General features: G+C 42.6%; 1 protein-coding gene across 1 annotated transcript; it reads left to right on the top strand.

Annotated features, from left to right (window-relative positions):
- Nucleotides 1–5598: 5598 nt before the first annotated feature.
- Nucleotides 5599–9563, top strand: LOC136687447 (macrophage mannose receptor 1-like). The gene is made up of 5 exons (XM_066661854.1): nt 5599–5668; nt 6604–6993; nt 7087–7437; nt 7565–7927; nt 8010–9563. Exons 1-4 carry the CDS (start codon nt 5629–5631, stop codon nt 7924–7926), a joined length of 1143 nt encoding a protein of 380 aa, XP_066517951.1. The 5' UTR covers nt 5599–5628; the 3' UTR covers nt 7927; nt 8010–9563.
- The last annotated feature ends 3381 nt before the right edge of the window (nt 9564–12944 follow it).

Below are 12944 nucleotides of genomic sequence, written 5' to 3'. Positions count from 1 at the left end.
AACCGCTCTCTTTCCCCTGTTTATTTTTTAATCAAAATGCTTATGTCCCCAAAATTGTATATGTTCTCATAAATGTACGTTTGTGTTTAAAACATTCAGTTTGAGGCTAATCATTTGTATTCAGTCTAGGGGTTGTGCGATATGGCTCTAAAGTAATATCACAATATTGTAGAGTATTTTCATGATAATGATATCCTTGGCGATATGACAAAAAAATGAAAAACAAAAAAATGATATTAATACAAATTATATTACATATATTTATTACAAATGGCATTTCAATCATTCAGAGACACTTTCCACTCTACTTCACTGGCCTTAAGTGACTCATATAAAGAACGTATGCCATATCATGGCTAATTGCATGACGTCGTGAGGCAAACGTTAGAATTTCACTATATTGACTTTTTTAAAATTGTCGATTTTTTTAGTTTGTAAAATTGTAAAACTATACGATATGGTACAGCCCTAATTCACTCTTTAAATTTTAGTAACTGTTTTTGAATAACTTTGTGTAATGCAAATTACAAATATTCAAGCAAGACATTCATAAGATTGATAGGTGGTACTTGGTCGATAAAGTTACAGAACCACTGGTGTAGATGGATGTGTGTTCAACAGGTCACTGTTAGCCTTTATATCTGTGTGTTATAAAGGATTACTAATGACTCTTATTGTGTTTAGAACCGAATTAATAACCATCAATACAACATTTAAACCATTTATAGACCTTTATAAGATTAGTCTTATTCTAAAGTGCTACCTAAAAATGTTCAAACTCTAAGACATGAACGGGAAATTAAAAAAGGCTACATTTTATTTATTGTGCACTAACACTATTGTTGGAATGGCATTACAACCTCATGGAAATGCACAGTCTCATGGAAAGGCCCTAAGAGGTACATTTCATAAACATTCGGCTGTTGTGACTGACGTGTGGTGAGTGACGTTTATGTAAAGTGTGTTTAGGTGAAACAGACGATCAATTCAGTCCTGTACATGACATACAAAGGAGGGTTTAGAGAGGTCAGAGATAAGAGAGAGAGGATAGAGAGAGATACAGAGTCACGGAGAAGACGACAGAAGTGGACGCCGAGAGGAGAACAGAACCAACACCAAGGTAGGATTCATGTTTCATTAACATTAACTCAGAGCTAAAGAAGCTGCTCCAGTCTTCTGCTGGGGTTAGTTTTCATAGTGGACACTGGATAAAGAGAAAGTTCTACATAGTGACCCAGGTACTGTGAGGTACACACTCTAAATAAACTGGAGAACTACACTGTGATCTTAAACATGTTCTAGATAATAGCTGAATAATTACATATTTTCAAATATTCCATAATTATTTTGGATATTGGACATTTTCTAGTGTGAATTATGATTAAAATTAAAAATGTATGAAAATTATATTAAGCAACGTTACTAAATTACATTTAAATTACAATTTATCATTGTCAACTTCCACAAAAGAGTGGAATACACTTCAGGAAACATTCAAATTAAAGTTATTTATGCCCGTCTCAACTTTTAACACCAAAAATATCGTTACTGATTCATCAACTTACTTCTGTGCTGTTTGATTCAGTTCATTTGATCTAATATTTTCTACTGCTTCATATATCCTCATGTAGCATTTTTTAAAGAGATTTTTCCTCTATATTTCATTTCATCTTATATGGTCACTATCAAAAACTAATCAAATAAATTAAAAAAACATTGATCTCCAAAAAAAGTGATATAAAAAAGTGATAGATTTGTTTCTCAGTAATTGTTGAGCATTTCTATTGGTTCATTCATCAAGAGTTCTTGAAATCCTTAATCCTTTTTTCTCCTCTAGACAGTGACAATATCCATCAATTTATTTCCATGTAGCCCTTGCTGTTTGTCAGGATGCTGTTGTAAATAAGAACAAGGGTAAAAATAAATAAATAAATAAAAAGTAAAAATAAAATTGACCAGGGGAACATTCTAGATTTTAATATAATCTCTACAGTTAGAGAACATACTATTTGTCACGCCTTCGTCCTGTCATGTCTGTTGTCCCCGGCCATGTGCTTTTAGCACATGGCTATGTTTTGTTTATATCCTTGTCTCCGCCCTCGTCCCGCCTCCTCGTCCGTGTCATGTGTTAACCCGTCCTCGTTATCTGTCCAGGTGTGTCTCGTTTGTGTCTGTATTTAAGCCCTCTTGTTTCACGTCCTGTTTGTCGTACATTTCACATTTATCATATGTCTAGTCGGTCGTGTTTTCTAGTCTGTCCGTCTGTCTCCACAGTTTCTCCGTGTTTGTTTCCCTAGTCGTTGTTTCGTGTCGTAGTTTCTTTTCCTCTCTCGTGTCTTCGTTTACTCTTTAGTCTGTCAGTCCCGTTTGCCCTGTTTAGCTCCCCTTGTTTAGTTTAGCCTGCTTGACTCCCTGTTTGTTTTCGTTTTGTTAAAGTCTTTGTTTTGTTGTTTTCCTTTATTAAATATACCGTGTTTTAGCGAGTGCGTCCGCCTCCCTCAATCCACCCCTCGCTCCTGACAGAATGTACGACCCCCAGGACGCAGCTAGCACGGACTACTACCTTAAGGGTTGTGCCGTTCGCCGGACTCCATTCCGCACAGGCCCCAAAGATCCTGTGGGGGAGGCTTTGAAAGCGGCCTCGGAATGGAGTCGCCGGCTCCAGCTCCTGCCTGGCGCTGTTCCGATTCATATACCGGAGGAGTCGACTCGTGAATTGAATAGTTGCGCCAGCGGGAGTCGAAAGAGTCGGCGGAAGAAGCGTGCTGGAATCCCCTCCTCGCTGGGGGATTACCCCCTCAGTTCCGGGGAAATTTTTGGGGGGGCGTTAAGGGTAGGGGCTGTTAGCCTCCGACCTCAGAGCTACGGAAGTGAGGCTAACAGGGGCGCACCTCGAGGGGATCTAATGGGTGCGCCTGTGAAACCCCCTAAACCCTTTACAGCTCCAGCGCGAGCCCGGCGAGCAGCACAAACTCCTGTCCTCGAGAGCGCGGCACCTCCAGCCGCGCCTATCTTCGTGAACGCAGCACCTCCGGCCGCGCCTCTCTTCGTGAGCACGGCGCGCGCCTCTCCTCTGCCTCCGTGGACGTCGTCGCACTGTCTCCAGTCTCCGTGGACGACGTCGCAGACTCCTCTACCTCCGTGGATGTCGTCACAGTTTCTCCAGTCTCCGTGGACGACGTCGCAGATTCCTCTGCCTCCGTGGACGTCGTCGCACTGTCTCTAGTCTCTGTGGACGACGTCGCAGATTCCTCTGCCTCCGTGGACGTCGTCACACTGTCTCCAGTCTCCGTGGACGACGTCGCAGATTCCTCTGCCTCCGTGGACGTCGTCACAGTTTCTCCTGTCTCAGTGGACGACGTCGCAGATTCCTCTGCCTCTGTGGACGTCGTCGCATTTTCTCCAGTCCCCGTGGACGACGTCGCAGGTCTCCCTCCCTCCGTAGACGTCGTCGCATTGTCTCCAGTATCCGTGGATGACGTCGCAGACTCCTCTACCTCCGTGGACGTCGTCACAGTTTCTCCTGTCTCAGTGGACGATGTCGCAGATTCCTCTGCCTCCGTGGACGTCGTCGCACTTTCTCCAGTCTCCGTGGATGACGTCGCAGGTCTCCCTGCCTCCGTGGACGTCGTCGCACTGTCTCCAGTCTCCGTGGATGACGTCGCAGATTCATCTGTCTCCATGGACGTCGTCGCACGTTCTCCAGTCTCCGTGGACGACGTCGCAGATTCATCTGCCTCCGTGGATGTCGGCGCAGTTCTCCCTGCCTCAGTGGACGTCACTGCAAGTTCCCCTGTCTCCGTGGACGTCGTCGCAGGTTCCCCTGCCTCCGTGGATGTGGCTACGACCGCTCCTGTCCCCGTGACTGTGGCTACGGCCGCTCCTGTCCCGTGACTGTGGCTACGGCCGCTCCTGTCCCCGTGACTGTGGCTACGGCCGCTCCTGTCCATGTCCGTAGGTCGGCCCGAAGGACTTCAGGGCCGATCCCCAGAACTGTGCCCAGGCTGGTTCCTCAGACTGCCCCACAGACATTAGCCAGTCCTGGGCACCCCCCTGTTATATTGGTTCCCTTGTCTGTCCCTGTCTTGGTTCCTGTCTCTGTCCTTGTCCCAGTACCCGTGTCAGCTTTTGTCTCTGTCCCAGTCCCTGTCACTGTGTTCGTGTCTGTCCCCCTGAATGTCTTGGTCCCTGTTCCCCTACCAAGTCCAGTCCAGTCTCCTGTGAGTCTTGTCCAGTCCCCTGTCAGCCCTGTCCAGTCTATGTTTCAACCCTCTGTCCTGTCTCATGTTCAGTCCCCTGTTAGTCATGTCCAGTCTCCGTATCCATCCAGTGTTCAGTCACCTGTCTTGTCTCCGGTCCAGTCTCTGTTTCAAACCCCTGTCCAGTCTCAAGTCCCGTCTCCTGTCCAGTCCCCGTTTCAACCCTCTGTCTTGTCTCATGTCCAGTCCCCTGTTAGTCCTGTCCAGTCCCCGTTTCAACCCTCTGTCTTGTCTCACGTCCAGTTCCCATATCCGTCCAATGTCCAGTCACCTGTCTTGTCTCCGGTCCAGTTTCCCTTTCAATCCCCTGTCCAGTCTCCAGTCCCGTCTCCGTTTCAGTCTAGTGTCAAGTCACCTGTCTTGTCTTCTGTCCAGTCACGTACCCCTGTCCAGTCTAACGTTCCTATCCTATCCAGTGTCTTGTCACCAGTCTCTGCTCCCGTCCAGTTCCAGCACCAAGTCCTGTCACCTGTCCCGTCTTCTGTCCAGTCCCTGTTTCCATCCAGTGTCATGTCCAATGTCAAAAACTCTGTCAAGTCTCATGTGTCCACTCCCGTCATGTCCAGTCCGTTCCAGTCTTTTGTTATCTCCCTTTGTCAGTCACCTGTCATGTCCCATGTCCCGTCTCGTATATTCGGTTCTGTTGTGTCCCCAGCTCCAGTGTCTGTTCCCGGATTGTCCTGAGTCCTGTCACCCGTTGGTTTGTTGTCCTGTCTTGTTTTCCGTGCCCTCTCCTGTGCCAGCTCCTGGGGGGTTTAGGAGTACGTGCCCGGGAGTTGCGCGTTCTTGGGGGGGGGCATCTGTCACGCCTTCGTCCTGTCATGTCTGTTGTCCCCGGCCATGTGCTTTTAGCACATGGCTATGTTTTGTTTATATCCTTGTCTCCGCCCTCATCCCACCTCCTCGTCCGTGTCATGTGTTAACCCGTCCTCGTTATCTGTCCAGGTGTGTCTCGTTTGTGTCTGTATTTAAGCCCTCTTGTTTCACGTCCTGTTTGTCGTACATTTCACATTTATCATATGTCTAGTCGGTCGTGTTTTCTAGTCTGTCCGTCTGTCTCCACAGTTTCTCCGTGTTTGTTTCCCTAGTCGTTGTTTCGTGTCGTAGTTTCTTTTCCTCTCTCGTGTCTTCGTTTACTCTTTAGTCTGTCAGTCCCGTTTGCCCTGTTTAGCTCCCCTTGTTTAGTTTAGCCTGCTTGGCTCCCTGTTTGTTTTCGTTTTGTTAAAGTCTTTGTTTTGTTGTTTTCCTTTATTAAATATACCGTGTTTTAGCGAGTGCGTCCGCCTCCCTCAATCCACCCCTCGCTCCTGACACTATTGGTAAACTTTCATATTTTATTGCTGATGTTCTTCTGAATTTTCTTTTAGAAATGGACCTGAGGAGCATTTTCATCCTGTTCCTTTTCTCAGGTCAGAGATCGTTTCTGTTTGATTTGTGTGTGATTTTTATGTATATTTTAAATTTTTTTCTAAATAATTAGTAGATAGTGGTGGCATAGTGGTGCAGCAGGTTGTGTCTCAGTCACAGCTCCAGTGTCCTGGAGGTTGTGGGTTCGAGTCCCGCTCCGGGTGACTGTCTGTGAGGAGTGTGGTGTGTTCTCCCTGTGTCTGCGTGGGTTTTCTCCGGTTGCTCCAGTTTCCTCGCATGCTCCAAAAACACACATTGGTAGGCGGATTGCCAACTGAAGTTTCCATAGGTGTGAATGTTTGAGTGTGTGTTGCCCTGTGAAGGATTGGTGACTTCCTGCCTTCCAGTGTGTATTTCCACCTTACACCCAATAATTCCTGGTAGGGTCCGTACCCACCGTGACCCTGATCTGGATAAAGGTTACCGACAATGTATAAATTATGCATTCATTTATTATTATGACCTACACACAATAGTTATTATAATTTCTACATTAAGTCAACTTCAGGCGTTGTTGTTTAAAACATTAGCAGATGTAGCAGTGATCACTAGCTAAATGGTATTGCTGCTTTGGGATATATTTATTAATTACTGCTTAGAGCCCAGATATTGCCACTAGTGGATATACAGTTACAGTACATGTATTCGCTATACGTTTGCATGTTTCTGGCCAAGTATCTGGATAAAATCTAGTAAAAAATATCAGGTAACAACACAGATGGTATTTGTCTAGTACTTTTGTTGTTTTAGAGAGTATTGAATAAACCAGTGGTGATTGTTTGTTTAAACAATGTGTGGAAATCAAATGAAATCAAAATGTATTTATATACTGCGATTTACAGTTGAGGATGTCACAAAGCAGCTTTTCAGAATTTGTAAAACACTGTTAAGTGTGTTCATTTCCACTAAACTAGACTTTTCCTGGTTTTCTTTACAGCTGTGTGTGGAGTGTCTGTATACTCTCCTTATCAGTATGTTCTTGTGAATGAGAATAAAACCTGGACTGAAGCTCAGAGCTACTGCAGACAGAAATACACTGATCTGGCCACCGTCAACAACATGGAGGAGATGATGAACCTGAACACAACTCTCAAAGATAAAACTACCAGCTCAGTGTGGATCGGTCTAAACAGAGGGAACACTGGGAGATGGCTGTGGTCTCTGGCTGATGGAGGTCTCTACAGTGAGGGAGAGGAGTATCGCAACTGGAGCTTGGGACAACCAGACAATGCTGGAGGGATAGAGTACTGTGGAACAATATTTTATTGCAATGGAAAATGGAATGATGACAGCTGTAATAAAACACACCCTTTTGTGTGTTATGACGGTAAGAACTCCCAGATTCAGTTTCATGTAAATAATTATTACTTTATTAAATGAATCTGGAAAATTGTAAATTCTGACTGAATTAATGTTTCAGAAATTAACAGCACTCACAGATATATATTTATGAATAAGACAATGACCTGGCATGAAGCTCAGAGCTACTGCCGAGAACACTACACAGATCTGGTCACTGTGAGGAACCGGACGGAGAACCAGGAGATCTGGGATTTATCAAAGTCATCTCATAACAACGATGATGTCTGGATCGGTCTGTTCAACGACTCCTGGCAGTGGTCAGATCAGAGTAACTCCTCGTTCAGATACTGGAGGTCTGGACCAGATTATTATGGTAAAAATGGACAGCAGCAGTGTGCCGTAGTGATCGAGGACGGTCAGTGGACTAATCTGACCTGTGACAACAAGCCCCCCTTCATCTGTCAAGAGAGTGAGTCATGATTCACTGATTCATTATTCATGAGTTTATATATATATAATTATTTAACATATTAAAAATCAAATGTTACGCTGAACTGCTCCATGTTTCTCATTGACCTCTGTCCTGTTGTGTGCAGAAATACTTCTGTTGGTGAATCTGACTCTGACCTGGAAAGACGCTCTGAGATACTGCAGGGAGCACCATGTGGATCTGGTCTCAGTTCACTCTGAGGAGGTCCAGTCCTGGGTGATGGAGGTGGCTCAGAAAGCCTCCACTGATCACGTTTGGCTGGGGCTACGTCACACCTGCACCCTCAGCTTCTGGTTCTGGGTCAGTGGAGAGTCCATCTGCTACCAGAACTGGGCTCCAGGGAACGGGACCGGGGGAGTAGACTGTGGTTCTGGAGAGAGATCTGGAGCGGTGCAATCGAGTGGAGGACAGCAGTGGGTCAGTCTGCCACAGAACCAGCAGCTCAACTTCATCTGCTCCATTTACTGAGGTCAGTTACACTTTGTTTGTCACTGGAATATTGAAGTGGACATTGTAACACTCACTGGTTCTTTCTCTTCTCAAAAATGAAGACTGAAGCCAGGTGTGTCCCCTTTCTGAAACACAGAAGATCCTCAGTGGGAAGATCCTTACGTTCAGTGATGTTTATGATTTCTTGCATTATTACTGGGTTTAATGGGTGGTGAGTAAATATGTACATTTTGATAACAATGTTGGATGTTTAGTGCGCAGATGAATGGTTTTCTTCCTGAAATATATGTGGTCCTCAGTCATGAAACAAACAGAATGAGTTTGTTGAATGGACACATTGTTCAAGACCATGGTCTTCAAATGTCAGTTTTAAACATTGTTTCAAGTTTGATCTATTTTTACAGTCCTTTTGTTATTTTGTGTTCTTTTTTATTCTGTGTATCGCTGTATCATCATCATTACTGTCTACACACCAATTTTGTCACCAATTTATTAAAAAACCCAATAAAATACTGTATAAAATAATATGAAATTTTGACTGTAAATCATCATGTCATCATGCTCTACTAAAACAAATGCAAAAGTCATTTCTGTACAACTTGTTTTATAAAATGTCGATCAGTCATTGTTCAATTTATGTGTAAAACAACAGAAACATGCTAGGAACAACAGACAAATAACATAAATTTATTATTATAGCTGTTTTATGTAAGATAGTTTGGTTAAAATTAAATGAAGAAAGATTTTTGAGGCAAGAAATATATGCAGTAACTCAAGGGCTGTGTGTGGGTGGTACAATATGTTACTGGTTGTACATATGTCTTATATATAAATGCCACACACAGGTCTAAAACAGGTCCAGCTTCATGGGTTAGTTATAAGAGGGTCTGAGAATCTCAAACACAATGGCAACATTAAAGTGATTAGAGTTTGACCGAATGGTAGATCGTTAATTAATGGGTTTAATGGGTGGTGAAGTATATTTATATTTCCATTATAATCTCAGACTCAGTCTCTGTGTCAGCTTTTCTTCTTCCTGAACTTTCTGTGGACATCAGTCATGAAACAAGCCGAATGAGTTTGTTGAATAGACACAGATTGATTTTAAAATAAGTTTCAATATTTTGTGATCTCAAAACTTTCATGATGAATTACAGAGTGTACTCCTGCTCTAGACCCAGGGGTTTCTACATTTTAAACATGCACCACACCCCTCAGTGTGTCTACTTTAATCCTGCACCTCCTCAGGCAGTGACCCACTGTCACTACTGTGATGCATTCTTCAGCACAAACTATGATGGCGTCTGTGGGTGAGTTAAGATAAAGAAGCTCCAGAAAGAGCTCAGAGCCTCATTTACGCTCATTTACAGCGTGTTACATTTTCCTCGATTGTGGGGCGAGTGAAAGAAGAGTGAATCAGATTGGTGTGTGTTTGTTTTTACATTAAAATGTGTTCAGTGTAACAAGAGGTGTATAAGCTAGATTTAAATGCAGGGAAAAACTTTTAAAATGCTATTAAACATCAAAAGGTAAATTTGTCATTGTTTATGATGAACCTGAACAGAATGTATTGTGATCAAACTAAAGTTTAGAGTTTAAGTCTTTCATTATTAACATTGTTTTTTTAATATCTATTTTTATTGTCTTTTGGAAATCTGTATCCTTTTTTTTGCGCTATTTCTTAAATAAATAACATATACTATTTGAAATTGAATGGTGTTTTGATTGTAATTTATTTCTTTAACTTGTTTTCATTAAAATAAATAATTCACCATTTAATGGGTTTAAAATTGTTAATTAAGTGTAATTTATAATTCATCATCTCATTGTTGAATCAGTGAATCATGACTCACTCTGTCGACAGACGAAGGGGAGCTTGTTGTCACAGGTCAGATTAGTCCACTGACCGTCCTCAGTCACTACGGCACACTGCTGCTGTCCATTTTTACCATAATAATCTGGTCCAGACCTCCAGTATCTGAATGAGGAGTTACTCTGATCTGACCACTGCCAGGAGTCGTTGAACAGACCGATCCAGAAACGATTGGAGTATAGAGAAGACTTTGGTAAACCCCAGATCTCATTATTCATCGTCTGGTTGCTCACAGTGACCAGATCTGTGTAGTGTTCTCTGCAGTAGCTCTGAGCTTCATGCCAGGTCTCTGCCTCATTCATAAATATATATCTGTGAGTGCTGTTCTTTTCTGAAACATTAATTCAGTCAGAATTTACAATTTTCCAGATCCATTTCATCAAGTGATAATACTTTACATGAATCTGAATCTGGGAGTTCTTACCGTCATAACACACAAAAGGGTGTGTTTTATTACAACTGTCATCATTCCATTGTCCAGGATTTTTCCATATTGCGACACAGTATTCTAACCCTCCATAGTTGTCTGGTTGTCCACTGTCCCAGTTCCTGTACTCCTCTCCCTCACTGTAGAGACCTCCATCAGCCAGAGACCACAGCCATCTCCCAGTGTTCCCTCTGTTTAGACTGATCCACACTGAGCTGGTAGTTTTATCTTTGAGAGTCGTGTTCAGGTTCTTCATCTCCTCCATGTTGTTGATGGTGGCCAGATCAGTGTAGTTCTGTCTGCAGTAGCTCTGAGCTTCAGTCCAGGTTTTATTCTCATTCACAAAAACGTACCGATACGAAGTGTATGCAGATACCCCACACACAGCTGTGGAGAACACGAGAAGGACTGATTTGTAGAGATCATTTACAGATATTTATTGGTGGATGTGTTAAACTCAGAACCAGTTCTAACACTGGATCAGTTCAGAAACTAGTGGCTAATCTCCAAGTAGATGCCCAGGCAGCAACATGTTCTAGGAGCCGAACTTAACCAACACCTAAACGTCTCTTAATGAGGAAATAATAATCAATACTTTATTTGATACAAATACAGCAGAAATGGCATAAAGTTCCATATAGTTTTAGTCTCAACAATTAACCCTTAGACATTCACTCACTCATTCATTCACTCCCTCACTCACACACACACACACACACACACACACTGACCTGATAACTGGAAGATGATGGAAACCCACTTCAGATCCATTTCTAAAAGTAAATACATGTCTTTATTTACATTTTCCTGAACATCAAAGTGTAAATGTATATTTCACACAGAGAAATAATGTGATTGTTATAAAGTTAATAAACGATGCACATAAAGTAATGTTAGTTGAAATATTTTTCCTGTTTTAGGTTGAAGGCACGTTTCTCTGGTTCTGGACTCGTCTTGGTCTCAGTAGAACTTCTATATTCCACACTTCTTCAGAAAATATCTAGAACGTCTTTATCATCTCAGAGTAATTGAGGGACGTTAACCCACAGAATCCAAAGATATGTTTCAGTGGATTTTGTTCCATTAAACGGGAGAATATTTAAATGTAATTTCTATAATTGAACCAGACTATTGCTATAATAACAAACACAACTCCATTGGACCTTAGTGATCATACATTATAATTACTCAGGTATTATCTAGAACCTGCTTAGGTTCTCAGTGTAGTTCAGTGATGTTCCTCAGAGTGATTCTCCAGTTCTTTTGGAGTGTGTACCTCACAGTAACTGGGTCACTATGTAGAACTTTCTCTTTATCCAGTGTCCACTATGAAAACTAACCCCAGCAGAAGACTGGAGCAGCTTCTTTAGCTCTGAGTTAATGTTAATGAAACATGAATCCTACCTCGGTGTTGGTTCTGTTCTCTTATCGGCGTCCACTTCTGTCGTCTTCTCTTCTCCCTGTGACTCAGTATCTTTCTCTATAATCTCTCTCTCTCTCTCTCTCTCTCTCTCTCTCTCTCTCTCTCTCTATCTCTATCTCTCTCTCCAAACCCCTCCTCTTTACCTCCGACACCAGACTGATGGACGTCTGCTTCACCAAAACATCTTTTGCATAAAAGTCAGGTGCAGCACACGTCCAGTCAACAACAACCTCTTGTTTTTTATATTAACCCTTTAGGGCCCTGAGACTGTTGTAGTGAGGTGTCAGTGGTTTCACACAAACCATGTTTTTCAAATGAATCATTTTCTATTTTATGAATTATTTCTTTGAACTACAACTCACATGAGATGAAGAATTCGACTCCTTTGTCACACTCTACAGATCATGTTCTCACCGCACTTCCAGAAGGTGCAAGACCAAGCACAATGTCACCAGTCCTGATTCTCATAGACCACCCTGCAGTCTTTGATGCAGTCGACCACCTGTCTGTCCCTCACCAGCTTTAAATCACCGGCTCTGCACAGCAGTGCTTTACATTGTACCTGGATGTTCAGCTCATGATATCACTAAGGTAACAACTGGTGCTTCTGGTTTCATTTGTAATTGTATTTGTTTCATCATGGTATTATCATATATTTTTACACGTGTGGTTTTACAGAGACTCCTATGTGTTAAGAATATTATAAAAACAGTCCTGTAGATTATATTTAATAGAAATAAATATCAGACACTGAAATCATTAGGTCACACTGACGTCCAGAACGTAAACACAGGCTTTAGGACGTGGAAACACCAGGGTCATGTGGGTTCAGGATGTGTGCCGGTGATTTGCATTCACAGTTTACAGGCGTCAGACAGGTGTAAACACACTACGTCAGCATGAGTTTCTGGACATTTCTGAAAGGAAGGGTATAAACAAGGAAAGAGTTTATGAAAATTAGACAGTGATGTTATCAGCAGCTGCTCTGCTCTGAGATGGTTTGCTCACCTCAGTCTAATAAACACCAACCCAGCAGTGACCACCTTATGTCCAGTAGAACTAAATACATGTCCAAATGTCCACAACGTCCAAATGTAAGGACAGTGTTTGTAGTTAGTGAGGTCTGCGTCTTTAAGCTGCACACACTGTAGACAACGGTTGTAATAAATCCATATCCAAGCACTGACGGGTAGAATGGGATGCTCTGAAGCAGCTGCACATGAGGCTGAGACCATCATGCCCAAAACTAAAGTGTGGGTTTGAAGTGTAGAAACACCCATAGTCTCAGGAGAAACTTTTTAAAAATGTTGTCC

The sequence above is a fragment of the Hoplias malabaricus genome, chromosome 2 (genome assembly GCF_029633855.1).
Source record: "Hoplias malabaricus isolate fHopMal1 chromosome 2, fHopMal1.hap1, whole genome shotgun sequence".
NCBI lineage: Eukaryota > Metazoa > Chordata > Actinopteri > Characiformes > Erythrinidae > Hoplias > Hoplias malabaricus.
The sequence above is the reverse complement of the archived record's forward strand: the minus strand, read 5'-3'. Positions and strand labels throughout refer to the sequence as shown.

Excerpts from the sequence above, each read along its gene's own strand:
- LOC136687447 (XM_066661854.1), top strand. The coding sequence starts at position 5,629 with ATGGACCTGAGGAGCATTTTCATCCTGTTCCTTTTCTCAG. Across the intron at positions 5,669-6,603 it reads CATCCTGTTCCTTTTCTCAG|CTGTGTGTGGAGTGTCTGTA; the intron begins GTCAGAGATCGT and ends TTTTCTTTACAG. Across the intron at positions 7,438-7,564 it reads CCCCTTCATCTGTCAAGAGA|AAATACTTCTGTTGGTGAAT; the intron begins GTGAGTCATGAT and ends TGTTGTGTGCAG.